The 14,848-nt window shown below is 42.5% G+C and overlaps 1 protein-coding gene and 1 pseudogene across 10 annotated transcripts in view; one reads left to right on the forward strand and one right to left on the reverse strand.

Annotated features, from left to right (window-relative positions):
• Osbpl1a (oxysterol binding protein-like 1A) overlaps positions 1-14,848 on the reverse strand; it is a 187,974-nt gene that overhangs the window by 143,332 nt on the left and 29,794 nt on the right. For 4 of the 10 annotated variants that reach the window (XM_006526143.4, XM_006526141.4, XM_006526142.4 and 1 more), the window contains 7 exons: positions 13,848-13,933; positions 12,629-12,773; positions 9,659-9,720; positions 8,742-8,786; positions 7,965-8,038; positions 7,794-7,857; positions 974-1,072 (listed from right to left, as the gene is read on the reverse strand). In XM_006526143.4, coding sequence (XP_006526206.1) covers positions 974-1,072; positions 7,794-7,857; positions 7,965-8,038; positions 8,742-8,786; positions 9,659-9,720; positions 12,629-12,773; positions 13,848-13,933 — 575 coding nt within the window. Of the gene's footprint in view, positions 1-973; positions 1,073-7,793; positions 7,858-7,964; positions 8,039-8,741; positions 8,790-9,658; positions 9,721-12,628; positions 12,774-13,847; positions 13,934-14,848 lie in introns of those variants that run through there. The other 6 variants (XM_030250565.1, XM_030250566.1, XM_030250563.1 and 3 more) reach the window with 5 other exon arrangements.
• On the forward strand, positions 1,168-1,876 carry Gm5687 (predicted gene 5687; annotated as a pseudogene).

Genomic DNA, 14,848 nt, shown 5'->3' on the forward strand with positions numbered 1-14,848 from the left:
TGGTTTCCTTATAAGGTAAGGAATATGCTTCTAAACAATCATTTATTCTTTTTTCTTCCCAAGAGTTAAAATAAAGTAATTATAGGCAGACAATATCCACCTACAACTAAACTCATCTGCCAAACTTTAACTATGATATTCCCAGTAAACAAGTATCACCCAGGCTGGGAAGACAGCACCAAGCCAGGAAGCCAATGTTCAAAGCCTTTGTAAAAAGCCCGGGTTATAAAACACAAACAAATGTGGTGGTGAACACCTTTGATCTCAGCACTTGGGAAGCAAAGGCAGGCGGGTCTTTGAGTTCAAAACCTGCCTGCTATAGACCTAGATCCAGAACAGCCAGAGTTACACAGAGAAACCCTTTTTTGAACAGCACCTCCATGTTGTCCTCTAATCCCCACATGCACACACATGCACTTGCACACATATGATTGTGTATATACACACGAAACAAGAATACGCAAAAATAAATAACCCACAACCCTATTCTGAAAACTGTAAAGACTTGAGATGGATCCATGAGCAGATGTGCTTCCTACACAAGGCCCATGACGTGAGTGAGATCCCTGGAACCCAGTCAGATGTGGTGGCTCACATCTGTAACCGCATCACTTCTGTAGTGAGTGGGAATCAGACAAGAGAATCACCCAGAAGCTAGCCTGGAGTACACAGAGGGCAGAAAACAAAGGGCAGCTTCATTCAGATGGAAGATGAGAACAGACTCCCAAGAGTTGGCCTGTGACCTCCATACAGAGCTATTTGCTATTCTCTCTCTCTCTCACACACACACACACACACACACATACACATACACACACACACACACACACACACACACACACACACACACACACAGACACATAAATAAATTGTACTTACTGTAAGAGTTCTAAGTTACATTTATGTATTTATTTCTATGTCTAAGTTACATTCTTAAGTTCTGGGAAAGACAGAAGTCGATGCATACGGTTACCTCTCTTGATTGCTGTACGCTGTTCTTAGGAACCCTGAAGCAGTGAACAGTGTCATCAAAGCATCGAATGGAGAAGAGGCAGCTATCTGTAGGTTTCACCTGCATATAAAGAAATCAGAAAGCAATGTTCACTCACTGGAAACAATGTCCCTGAAATTATCCCTCACAAATGTAACATTAAATGTAAGAATACGGCGCTTCCTCTTTCCAGCCAGCGCCGAGCGATGGGCATCTCTCGGGACAACTGGCACAAGCTCCGCAAGACCGGGGGTAAGCGAAAACCCTACCACAAGAAGCGAAAGTATGAGCTGGGACTGCCCGCTGCCAACACGAAGATTGGCCCTCGCCGCATACACACAGTCCGAGTTCGAAGAGGCAATAAGAAGTACCATGCCCTGAGATTGGATGTGGGGAACTTTTCCTGGGGCTCTGAGTGTTGTACTCGCAAAACAAGGACCATTGATGTTGTCTACAATGCATCCAACAACGAGCTTGTCCGCACCAAGACCCTAGTGAAGAACTGCATCGTGCTTATTGACAGCACGCCATACCGACAGTGGTACGAGTCCCACTATGCACTGCCCCTGGGCCGCAAGAAGGGGCCCAAGCTGACTCCTGAAGAGGAAGAGATTTTAAACAAAAAACGATCAAAGAAAATTCAAAAGAAATACGACGAAAGGAAAAAGAATGCCCAAATCAGCAGCCTCCTGGAGGAGCAGTTCCAGCAGGGCGAGCTTCTAGCCTGTACTGCCTCAAGACCAAGCCAGTGTGGCAGAGCAGACGGCTGTGTGCTTGAAGGCAAGGGGCTGGAGTAAGGGGCTGGAGTTCTATCTGCGGAAGATCAAAGCCCGGAAAGGCAAATGAGCCTCATGCATAGTGTAATAAAGGTGTCTGCTGTTCTATTAAAAAAAAATGTAAGAATACTGGGTGGAGCAATCTGAAAGGCTGATAAATGTCAGAAGTGGATCCCCAGGAGATTCAAGGCACTGCAGCAGCTTATTCACACCAATCCTGCCATCAGCTTGTTCATCCCAGAAAACACTCAAGGTTCACTGTGTTTGTGACCTTAGGTTTACCAGTAATTAAATATAAATTAGTATGTACCTGGGCTATAAAATCCTGTACATATCAAAGCTCCAATTTCTTCATACCACTCTTAAATGTTTTCTCTGTGCCAAATGTAGAAAATGTTTTACGCGAGTATAAATGGATAATTGGTAAGTAGGTTGAAGATGAGGTGGTAGAGGAGGTAAAAAGAATTAGGAATAATTCTTTTTTTTAATAAAAAGGTAGAAATGGAGGGAATTTAAAAGAATAAAGGTTGGACTTCTGTTCCTAGGCCCTACTATAGGAATGCCAGTAGGAAACAACTAAGAAACAACTTTGTCAACCCTCTGCTGTCCCCATCCAAAACAAAACCTGCCACAGAAGGAACTGGAATGGCAACAACCATCCACAGACAAGGAGTGAATGCTCTCTTGCAGGAGCCACAATCAGAAGCTATGGAAGTCATTCCCACGGCCCAAGGTATTGCAAGGGCACAGGTGGGGCAGCTGGCTGGCTGGCTGGCTTTGAGAATTAATAAGGCAGAGCTGGACAGCTACAAACACTCAAGAGAGCAGGACAGTCCAGTCTCCCGAGAGATAATCTGGAGACTCCTGACAATCACATCACATACTGATCTGGGAACCACACATCACAGATTCAGAACAACTCAGCCAAACAAGGCCAATCTGAAGTGAGACCAGAGGCTGCTCAAGACATGGGAGGTTACACTCCACCACAAGACAAGTAACAGGATCCACTCGCCAGGACATAGCATGCATTATACTAAGGAGGTCACTGTAAGTGACCTAACAGGAGGAAGGAAGGAAGCAAAAACACATTTAAAATGATTCATTAAAAGTCAAAAATTGTCAGAATGGAAATAGAAACTAAATAGAAAATATATACCACCTACAAGAGAAAGAAGAAAAATAGAGATAGGTTCAAAGTAAATGATAAGTAGTCACAAAGCCAGGCTGGCCATATTAACATTAGACAAAAATCAATTTTAAAACAAAATGTCAATTAGGAAAACATCATCAACAAGTATGCAATCAATAACAGCCACAGATGTAGAACGCTACATGCACAGATAGAGATCTTAATACTCATCAATTGATAATAACTAACAATAAACTAGAGAAAACAAATTAATACCACTATGACAACTTATAAGGCATATTACTTAACAATTGCATGTGTGCATATATATATATATACACCACATTTGTTTATGGTGTCTGCAGAGGTCAGAAGAGGGTGTTAGATCCCCTGGTAATAAAGTTATACACAGTTGTGAGCCACTACATGGGGTGTTAGGAAGTAAACCAATATTCTCTGCAAAAGCAACAAACGCTCTTAGCTGCTAAGCCATCTATCCTCCCGGCATCAAGTACAAATGCACTATTATTATATTATATAAGTGCAGTTATTGAACAAGCCTCAATAAACCTGACAGAATAGAAATCAGTGTATGTTCTAAACCAAAATGGAATTATTAATCTAGAGTGAGATAATCAAAAAAGCCCCATTATTTGGGGGTTAAACATCACACTTCTAATATTTAGAATTACTAACTGGCTCTTAGCAAAAATCATAACAGAAATTAGAAAATAGTGTAAATGATAATGAACTAAAACCTACCAAAGCTAGTGGGGTAAAACAAAAAACAGCTACCAACAGTAAAGTATGGTTTGAAAGATCTGTTAGTAAGGAAGACTAATCTCCCTATTTAAGTTTCAACCTTAAGAAACTATGACAGTGAAATTCCTAGGCAAACGGATGGACCTGGAGGGCATCATCCTGAGTGAGATAACCCAATCACAAAGGAACTCACACAATATGTACTCACTGATAAGTGGATATTAGCCCAGAAACTTAGGATACCTAAGATATAAGATAAAATTTGCTAGACGCATGAAACTCAAGAAGAACGAAGACCAAAGTGTGGACACTTTGCCCCTTCTTAGAATTGGGAACAAAACACCCATGGAAGGAGTTACAGAGACAAAGTTTGGAGCTGAGACAAAAGGATGGACCATCTAGTGATTGCCATAACCGGGGATCCATCCCATAATCAGCTTCCAAACGCTGACACCATTGCATACACTAGCAAGATTTTGCTGAAAGGACCCAGATATAGCTGTCTCTTGTGAGACTATGCCAGGGCCTAGCAAACACAGAAGTGGATGCTCACAGTCAGCTATTGGATGGATCACAGGGACCCCAATGGAGGAGCTAGAGAAAGTACCCAAGGAGCTAAAGGGATCTCCAACCCTATAGGTGGAACAACAATATGAACTACCCAGTACTCCCCAGAGCTCGTGTCTCTAGCTGCATATGTATCAGAAGATGGCCTAATCAGCCATCAATGGAAAGAGAGACCCATTGGTTGTGCAAACTTTATCTGCCTCAGAACAGGGGAATGCCAGGCCAAGAAGAGGGAGTGGGTGGGTGGGGAAGGGGGGGCGTGTGGGGGACTTTTGGCATAGCATTGGAAATGTAAATGAAATAAATACCTAATAAAAATAAAATTAAATTAAAAAAAAAGAAACTATGACAGTGTGCACAAGGTCTGGGTCCAATCTTAGTACTCAAACAAAACCCCATCAAACTATGAGAAAACAAATTAAATCCATGCAACTAAAGTTTGGGGCATCGTTGTTGTTGTTTTAATGCCACAAATGGTGGTGCACGCCTGCAATCCTAGTGCTTGAAACATATAGACTGGATGATCAGGAATTAAAGGTCACTTTTCCTACCCTATACAGTGAGTTCAAGACCAGCCTGAGCTACATAAAGCATCCTCCCTATTGGGTGGCGTTCATGCTGAAAGGTCCTTTGAAGGTGTTGGGGAGGAGTCAGCAAATTGTCCTTACCCACTTGTAGACCTTGAATGAAATACTACTAGCAGGTCCGGCAAGATGCTTCCAAAGGCACAGTAGTTGAAAGCCTATTACAGGGATGACAACTACCCTCTGACTAACTATTAACCCTGACCCACAGGAGGGAATCCTTATCTGGTACTGTGAACACAGTGAAAATATAATGTCTAAGGGTTTTCATAGGTCCTCATAGGGAAGTCATTCCTGTCATTTTGCTAAATGAAGATGATGTGTCCATCAAATTACTTCCTAAACAACTGTGTTTACTCTCATAGATTACTATTGCTATCATCTCTGGAAGAAAAGAAGTTTCCTCTTTACAGAGGGCAATAGTAACTGCAGAGGTTCATAAATAGTCAAAGTAATGAGAATAAGTGGCAGTCTAATGGTCAGCTGTAAAGAGAACATCTGTGTTGTCACCACTACCATCAACCTCCAACCACCACCAAGGGTCAGGAAACCCTGCAGAAAGGTAAAAAAAAGATTGTAAAAGCCAGAAGAAGGGCACATGGTACACAGGATATAAGACAAGGAGGAGAAGGAAGAGGAAGAAGAAAATAATATTGTGGGATAAAACCAAACCAAATAACAGCATACAAAAATACATGACCTATGTCCCACCATAAAATCAGCATGGACGGCCATCAGTTTGCAAACAATCTTGTAAGCAATGAACAAACTTTTTCAGCTTAAAACACGCTGCAAAGCACAGTAAAGAAAACGATGTGATACCTGCAGGTACACGAGTCAACGGAAGAAAAAGACCTTGTGTATGGCCAAGTGATTTCAGAAGAGTATGCCAAGACCACTTAGTCATGGAAAGTGTGGACACCCTCCAAACCACAGTGTGAGCACAACTGGGTGTCCACAGCAGAAGGATGAAGCTGAGTCTGTACCTCATACCACGTACAAGTTAACTCTAGGTATATCAGCTCAAAGTGTCAAAATGCAATCTATGAAATTCATGAAAGAAAAGATAAGGGAGAGAAACTGACATGGTATCTCTAGATTCTAAAACTGGAACCACAATATAAGCCATCAGGTCTATTTTTAGGCATATATTCTCAAAGTAATTTCTACCCATGTTCATTACATAGGTAGATATAGTCCACAGTAGTCAAAAAATTTAAAGAACTAAATTCCACTGACAGCTGAAAATGAATAAAGAAAATGTGGCATATGTATAAAAGACATAGGACTTTGTAGAAAGGAAATCTGATAGCATACTAAGTCATGGATGAATCTGGAGAACACTGCTATGTCAAACAGGCTATCACAAAATGACAAGCATGACTCCACTTATATATGCAAACTGGAGCGATCAGGTTCATCAAGTGGCTGGATGGCAGAAGCTGAGGGTGAACGGTCTGACTCCAATAGACTGCCCATTAGGAGAGTTAAAGACTTCTGGGACTGCACACTATTCAAACTAGCAGAATAATTAATTGTACTTAATGTCACAGTGTAAAATAGTTAATGTTATGTTCTACATATTATAAATATTGTAATTTTTAAAGGGCAGTTAAGGATAGGAATACCTGTATAAAATACTCTAAATCAACCTAGGTGTCAACCCTAGGAAAGAAGAAATTGGACATAGCTTGATTCATGTGAATATTCAATGGGTTGAATATCTTGTGTTGATACAACTCAGATAAAGCTGTAAGCAGACCACTACATAAGAAATTAGAAGTTATAAAATAGGCAGAGGCATAACCCAGCAGGACCTAATCAATTCCACAGAAGCTAAAGTTTTGAAAATGAAGTGGGAGAAACTAACAAGTTCACTTTGTAAAAAACAGACTAATAAAAAGATCACAGTAGAGTAAGAATGTTAGTGTAGGGCAGAACCAAGGGGTAGGAGGGAGCAGGCAGCAAGGTGGCAGACAGGGTGAGCATGGCAGAGCCCCAGTCTGCTGTGTCCAGGGAGGACAAGAGAGAAGGGCTGGGAATGGACAACTCAGGCACAGTGTGTTCTAAATTGATGGGGCAGTTTACTCAGCCTGTAACCTCTCAGGGAAGACGGTGGGTGGAGAGCAGGAGAGCACTTGAGAGCAGGTAGACAGACAGGCAGGACAGGCAGGCAAGCAGGTAGGCAGGCAGGCAGGCAGGCAGGCAGGCAGACAGACAGGCAGAACAGGCAGGCAGGCAGACAGGCAGAACAGGCAGGCAGGTAGGCAAACAGGCAGACAGGCAGACAGGCAGACAGGCAGACAGGCAGGCAGGCAGGTAGGCAGACAGGCAGACAGGCAGAACAGGCAGGCAGGCAGGCAGAGAGGCAGACAGGCAGAACAGGCAGGCAGACAGGCAGACAGGCAGACAGGCAAACAGGCAGAACAGGCAGGCAAGCAGGCAGGCAAAACAGGCAGGCAGCAGGCAGGGAGGCAGAACAGGCAGGCAGCAGGCAGGCAGGCAGGCAGGCAGGCAGCTATGGCACAACCCTACTGCACTTAGATGTGCCTGAGCCCCATGTTAGCCCAGTCAGTAAACAGAGGCATCTAAGTTTCCTAGAGAGTAAAGTAAAGCAGCTGGGATCGAGTACAAGGAACTGATGGGCTTTAAATTTTCTTGTAATCCCAGAGATGCTTCCACCATTCAGATTTACCCATGGAAAAGACAAAAGACACGCGTGTACCTCCAGTGTTGACAGCTGTCTAGATTGTTTTAGATAGCCTGTTCTAAACACAAGTGGAAAGAAACAAATTGACTGTGTATGTGTGTATGTCTGTGTGTGTGTCTGCGCACGCATGTGTGCCTGCACATGCACAAACAGAATCTCTAACTTCAGTTGCTCTCAAATGTGAAGCCCATGGATTCTCTAGAGTCTGCAATGTCTGGACAACTCGCTGCAGCACGGACTTCACCGTCTGTACAAACACGTCTCATCTTACCGTGCACACGGCTTGAGTCAGGTGTTTGCATCCTTGGCGATAAGAATTATGGACTGCATCAGGCCTTTAAAACAAAAATTAAATCAAGGCAAAGAAAAAGACCTAAATAAAAACGTCTAATATTTTAAATGTTATATTCTAAAACTTGGTAAGTATAAGGATAATACTTACTGCTTCCTATACCAGGAAAGGACTCCATGTTCTAACACTACCCAAAATAACTTCCAGCCAAAAAATCTTGAACTCTAAAGGAAAAGGACAAAAAATTTCCATGCTGATGTATCTGGATTCAAATATGTAACTAAGGAAACGTAATTAAGCTTAAATAGATATATCTGAGACTTCTATCTAGACAGGAGGGCTGAACAATAAACTGTAATAAATTTGAGCTCAGATATTAAATGCAATGATGTGAACATAGCTCTCTCTACAGGGTGTCTGAACACGGAACACAATGCCACACTGGTAAGGTCACAGCTTATGGCGCTAATCGTTCCGTTCAGAATTGTCTACAGAAAACAGCAGTTCTGGGTCTTAAACACAAGTGCCTCAAAGTTGTGACTGAATGTCTAAAAAGAGTTAACCGAAATCCATTTATATAATGTACTTATATACTGTATGCTGTGTGCATGGGGGAGGGGCTAAAACATGCCAACCATTATGCAAAGCAAGATGGCAACACTGCACTGTGCAGTCCTGGTTGCTACACTCATAGCCACATGGGTGATTGGGAACGCAACAGCACTGCCCAAACACAAGGCAAGAAAAGATAAAAAGTTCCAAATTAGAGCATAGGTGCTACCAAGTTCACATCTTTATATGGATCATAAATCATGGTAAGTCAGGGACATTATGTAAGTCTGAAAAAATTGGGGGGTGGGGGTGGGGAAAGACCAGAAACAAAGCATTACGAATCCCTTCCAGCCTCCTCCTTCAAGCCCCTCCTACCTTCCAGAGAGGGCCTTCGTAGCGTTTCAGTGCTTTGTGGACAACCTACTGGAAACACATTTCATTAAAGATGCAGCTACACGTTAAACTCAAGAGAATGAAGACCAAAGTGTGGACACTTTGCCCCTTCTTAGAATAGGAAACAAAACACTCATGGAAGGAGTTACAGAGACAAAATTTGGAAGTGTGACGAAAGGATGGAACATCTAGTGATTGCCATATCCAGAGATCCATCCCATAATCAGCTTCCAAACGCTGACACCATTGCATACACTAGCAAGATTTTGCTGAAAGGACCCAGATATAGCTCTCTCTTGTGAGACTATGCCGGGGCCTAGCAAACACAGAAGTGGATGCTCACAGTCAGCTAATGGATGGATCACAGGGCTCCCAATGGAGGAGCTAGAGAAAGCACCCAAGGTACTAAAGGGAACTGCAACCCTATAGGTGGAACAACAATATGAACTAACCAGTACCCCGGAGCTCTTGACTCTAGCTGCATATGTATCAAAAGATGGCCTAGTCGGCCATCACTGGAAAGAGAGGCCCATTGGACACGCAAACTTTATATGCCCCAGTACAGGGGAACGCCAGGGCCAAAAGGGGGAAGTGGGTGGGTAGGGGAGTGGGGGTGGGTGGGTATGGGGGACTTTTGGTATAGCATTGGAAATGTAAATGAGCTAAATACCTAATAAAAAATGAAAAAAAAAAAAACCTCTCATTAGAGGACAGAGACAAAAAAAAAAAAAAAAGATGCAGCTACAGAGCTGAAGCGTTCATTCAGCTCCTTTCAAGAGACTTACTACTTTAGGAAATCAGAAATGTAGACCTTTAAGGAATTAGAAATCTAGCAGTTTAATCCATCAATACATACCTTAGGAACTTAGAAATGTAAGATTTAGTCCACCAATACACACCTTATTACCAACAAGAATATGCTTCATTTCAGCACCCTGGGCAAGGTCAAGAGGTTTCTGATCTGCATAAAATACAAGGAAAAAGTCACTATGTCAACTACACAACAAAGTTTACGATAACTGTACCATATAGCGTTCCTTTGTACTTTCAAAAGCTCCTTCCACCAGAAAAACATAAAAACAAAATCCCCTGCCAGAAGTTTCCCTCTTGGTTCTTGAAGGCCTCCTGTTAGGGGAGCTATTAAGTTAGAAATTCTAACTGTTCTCAGAACACTCTCTACAGATCCTGTGACCAGGTAGCTTTTCTGTCCATAAATGACTGATGGAACAAATTACCACAAGCTTACCAGTTTAAAACAATACAGTCTTCTTATCCCATAGTCAATTTGTTTAAGCCTTACATTAACTTGTTGGTCAACTATTCAAAAAAAAATTTTTAGGATTTATTTTATATATGTGAGTACAGCGTAGCTATATCTTCAGACACCAAAAGAGAGCATCGGATCTCATTACAGATGGTTGTGAGTCACCATCCCATGTGGTTGCTCGGAATTGAACTCAAGACCTCTGAAAGAGCAGCCAGTGCTCTTAACTGCTGAGCTATCTCTCCAGACCAACTGTTCAATTCTTTAAAAAAAAAAAACCAAAACCCTGGTATGTATTAGTAACATTTATTTCTACTTCTTATAAAGCACCAGTGATTTACAATGAACAACACAGGACACAGTGAAAAATTCATACTAAAAAAGACATAACAGGTAATTATGGTATGCTAACATAATTAGTGACAGAGTCAATGAACAATAGCTACCACTTCAGGTAGAAAAGCCACTGGTCCCAGATGGCTTGGCTGAGGAAGGGATGGTTACTGGAAAGGATCTTGTGAAGACTCAGGGAACAGCTAATGCAAAGGCCCCAAGAGAGAAACGAGACAGAGGGCGAGAGACAAGAAGGTGATGCGCACAGAGCTGGATGTCTGTGAGCTCTGTTTTCTAGACACGATGGGATGCCTCTGGCAGGTCTCAAGACAAGAAGTAATATGGTTTGACTGATGTTTACATATGTCAAAGTGTTTAAGTGTAAACTTAGGGAAATTACAATATAACTGACTGATCCTATTATACTGCTTCAGGATTTTATCAGCTCTACCAACATAGAAATTCATATGCCATACAATTTAAATTTAAACTACACACCATAAAATTATAATTTGAAGGGCATAATTAAGCCATCCTTAATACACTCAGAATTGCATACCTATGACATGGTTGTTTATGGAGTCTATCTTGTATTAATATAATGAGATATTTATCAAGAGAATGAATGGTATGCTCTATGGAATGGCTTCAAGATCATCAGGGGAGGGAAGGGATGAAAGGAGAAAGGCCACTGTCAGTAATCAAGAGAAAAGATCACACGAGCTTGACTTTGTTCTGAGGCAGATTAACAGGGCTGCTGATGTGTGAAGCAGGGGCTGCTGACATCTGCTTCTTCAGTGAGGAGAAAAACCCTTTTAAAATGTTCACTGAGAACTGTCATCAATTCAGTCTTTCTACACAGCACCTAGAAAGACAATGGTCTGCCAATTCTGATATCCCCACTGTGTCTGCAGGGCCCTTTTGAGAAACTATCCTTCCAGCAGAGGGAAAAACGGCAATATGATTTCTTTCATAAAAGTCTATCCTAGTGCCAAAAATAAATTCTGAGCTGCTGCCAACTGGCTGAAATTTTAGCCTCTTCTCTGGTCTAACTGTCTGCAGGGCCAGGCATACAGGAAAAACTCAATGAAGCACACTTAGAACTAAATGAGCAGGCTTCCTATCTACGTGAACTTATAGCCAGCAATTTCACAAGAGAAATGTGTGTGTGTTCTCAGGGCAAAAGAAAATGAGAGGAACAACAGGGTACTAGGAAACGCACAAGAAATCTTTGTCCCTCAATGGAAGAAAATCACCTCTCTTCAAATTAATGTGCACAGAAGAAACCCCAGTCTAATCTCATCGGTATTTTGCCTAGGAGTCCAACACCTCCAGATGTCATGTACAGCTGACATGTGTAGTAGTGTCCAGGTCAGCAACTGGGTGCCCAGAAGAAAAGCACAGAGCATAGAAAGATTCCAAAGATTAGCAGTTTTTTTCAGCATCCTTAAAAATGCTTCAGTACATAGCAAATCTGTCTGCTGCTAAAATGATGTCTAACCACAAAATCAATTATTTGAGGCAATTTTTTGGACATTCACAGATATTTCCAAAGTAGTAAAGACTTTGGATCACACAATGCTAGCTTTCCCAGACTGCTCTACAAGGTGAAGTAGAACAAGGTACTAGTGGGCTTTCTCCTGTCCATCTGGGAATGGCCAAGTGTCCCTATTACAGTGTAGGGTCATGTCTCAGTGTGCTTTGTCTTTTACTTTCTCATATCAAATGGCCACAAAGAACTATGCTGAAATGCTGGACAGTGTTTCTAAGTGCAAGCTTATGATGTGCCTTAAAGAGAAACCCCAAGTTAGAGATGCTGCACTCAGACTAAGGCACTCAGACTAAGGCACCGATGGCCACGTCAATGGATCAGCACCACATATTACAGAAGGTGATCTTAAACAGCAGCACTCATAAAGCAAGGCTGGATGCTGAGCACTGGATGAAAAGGCCACAACAAGAGGCTCCTGATAATCTAACTCTGGGTTCCCCTAACACACTGCATCAACATTCTCTAATTTTGTATTGGTGGCGACCTTATAACTGCTACAAACAACAACAATCGATGACAGCTTTCTTTCCTTGATGGTAAAAATATATTTCTCAATAATGGTCTCATTTGGAGTGCAGAGTGCATTCCTATTTAAGTCTTAAAGGAGAAGAACATGCCATTCTTTTACTTTTGTGAACGTCCTTATGTAAACAGGGGACCATACGATGTAACAGTGGAGTCAAACGACCGAGGTTGACTGTGATAGGTGGGCTTGCTCACCGTTCTTGTTCTTCAGGCTGGGGTCAGCTCCGCTTCTCAGGAGCTTTAGGACACACTGCTTGTGGGCCCGGTAGGCGGCACAGTGTAAGGGGGTATTTCCTAGCTGATCTGAGCAGTTCACATCAGGAGGATTGGGCCTGCTGAGCTAACACAGGAAGGCAATGTGATTAGACACCAAAGACAGGCTTCCCCTCACAATGTGCAGAAAGCCTCCAAGCAGAGCCTCCACACGGCAGAGATGGCAGGTTTGCAGGCGACCAGGCCCCTTTGGCTCACTCTGTGGCTGACCCATGCTTGTCCTCAGCAGGTGTGACATCTGTGTCCTGGCACCAAGCACAGCAGCAATGCGACCCACCAACGCCTCCCGTTACGATGTCACTAACTTGCTTGTTCTCAACAGTCTTGCAGTTCGCACTCGTGACAACAGAACTACAAATCAAGCACCAGCCAACAGTCCCCAGAAGAGCTAAGACCGAGATGCTAGAGCGCAAATGTCAAGTCTCCTCAGAACTTCTCCTTCCCACCTTCCTGCGACAGCGAGCGATCTCTATAGAGTCTCCATTTCAAAAATGTTTAAAATCTTGCAGTTACTATACTTAGAAACCAAAGAAATGCTTTCAAGTGAGCTAAAATAACTTTAAAGCAAATGGCAATGCTTCAGTCTTGAATTCAGAACAAATTTAGAGCTTCGTATTTAATGAGACCATGCAGGAAATGGAAACAAGAAAGTAGGTCTCCTAGGAAGAAAAGACAAGCAGGCAAAGCCGCCAGCTTGCCCAGCTTCATCTCAGTCCTTGACCAAACACTGCCCCTTCTTGGTATGTTAGAAGGACAATATTCTTCAGGATTTATTGTTCATCAAAATGAGGAAAACGTCCTCTTTGACTGAATTCTGTAATTTTTTCTTACTTTAAATGACTTAATTTGAAAAATAATAATTTTCTTTACCTTAATTATTTACTACGACAAATTGGATTCTCAATCACCAGGTATTTGACTGGGGTTGAGGAGATAAATCAGAAATCTAGAGGTCTGTCAGCATATGAAGCTCCTAAACTATTCCCATCCTGAGTCGTTGGGCACTTGTGTCTCTGTGCATAATCGCACTTCTGTTCTAGGGAGAGGATGATAAGAGGTTTTCCTCACAGACACTGAACTATGAAGTTCACATTTCAGGGAAAAACCGTCCTAACATAGAAGAAACAATGCTTCTTGTTACCAGAGCTGATACTTCGGCTGTTCTTCCTTCTCTAGCTGCTCCTAAAAGCAATTCTTCAAGCTTTCTTTGTTGAGTCCTCTCCACAGCTGCAAGAGAAAAAAATAAGGCTGGGCAGTGGTGGCGCACGCCTTTAATCCCAGCACTTGGAAGGCAGAGGCAGGCGAATTTCTGAGTTCGAGGCCAGCCTGGTCTACAGAGTGAGTTCCAGGACAACCAGGGCTATACAGAGAAACCCTGTCTCGAAAAACAAAAAAAAGAAAGAGAGAGAGAGAGAGAGAGAGAGAGAGAGAGAGAGAGAGAGAGAGAGAGAGAGAGAGAAAGAAAGAAAGAAAGAAAGAAAGAAAGAAAGAAAGAAAGAAAGAAAGAAAGAAAGAAAGAAAGAAAGAAAGAGGGGGAGGGAGGGAGGGAGGGAGGGAGGGAGGGAGGGAGGGAGGAAGGAAGGAAGGAAGGAAGGAAGGAAGGAAGGAAGGAAGGAAGAGGCTCCAAGCAGAGCCTCCACACCGCAGAGATGGCAGGTTTGCAGGCGACCAGGCCTCTTTCTAAGAAAGAGAAAAAATATATATCTTAGTCTATGGAGTGATTCTCAACCTTCCTAATGCTGTGACCCTTTAATGTAGTTATATGACTGCCAACCATAAAATTATTCCATTACAAGTTCATTAACAGTAATTTGCTACCAGGGCTACACAGAGAAACCCTGTCTCAAAAAACAAAAAAACTATTATGAATCTTAACATGAATATCTGAAATGCAGGATCTGTGATGCTGGCAGGGGGTGGGGGTAGGGGGATGCAACTCACAGGTTGAGAACTGTTGCTCTACAGCCAGGTGTGATCTGCCTGGAAATTCATTACGAAGACATCAGAGGACCTGAGTTCAGCTCCCAGCACTCACACCAGACAACCTACAACCACCTATTAACTCCAGCTGACATCCTCTTCTGGCTTCTGTAAGTACCCACCAACATGCATAAAACACATTATATAGGCACATATACACAA

Source organism: Mus musculus, chromosome 18 (genome assembly GCF_000001635.26).
Source record: "Mus musculus strain C57BL/6J chromosome 18, GRCm38.p6 C57BL/6J".
Classification (NCBI taxonomy): domain Eukaryota; kingdom Metazoa; phylum Chordata; class Mammalia; order Rodentia; family Muridae; genus Mus; species Mus musculus.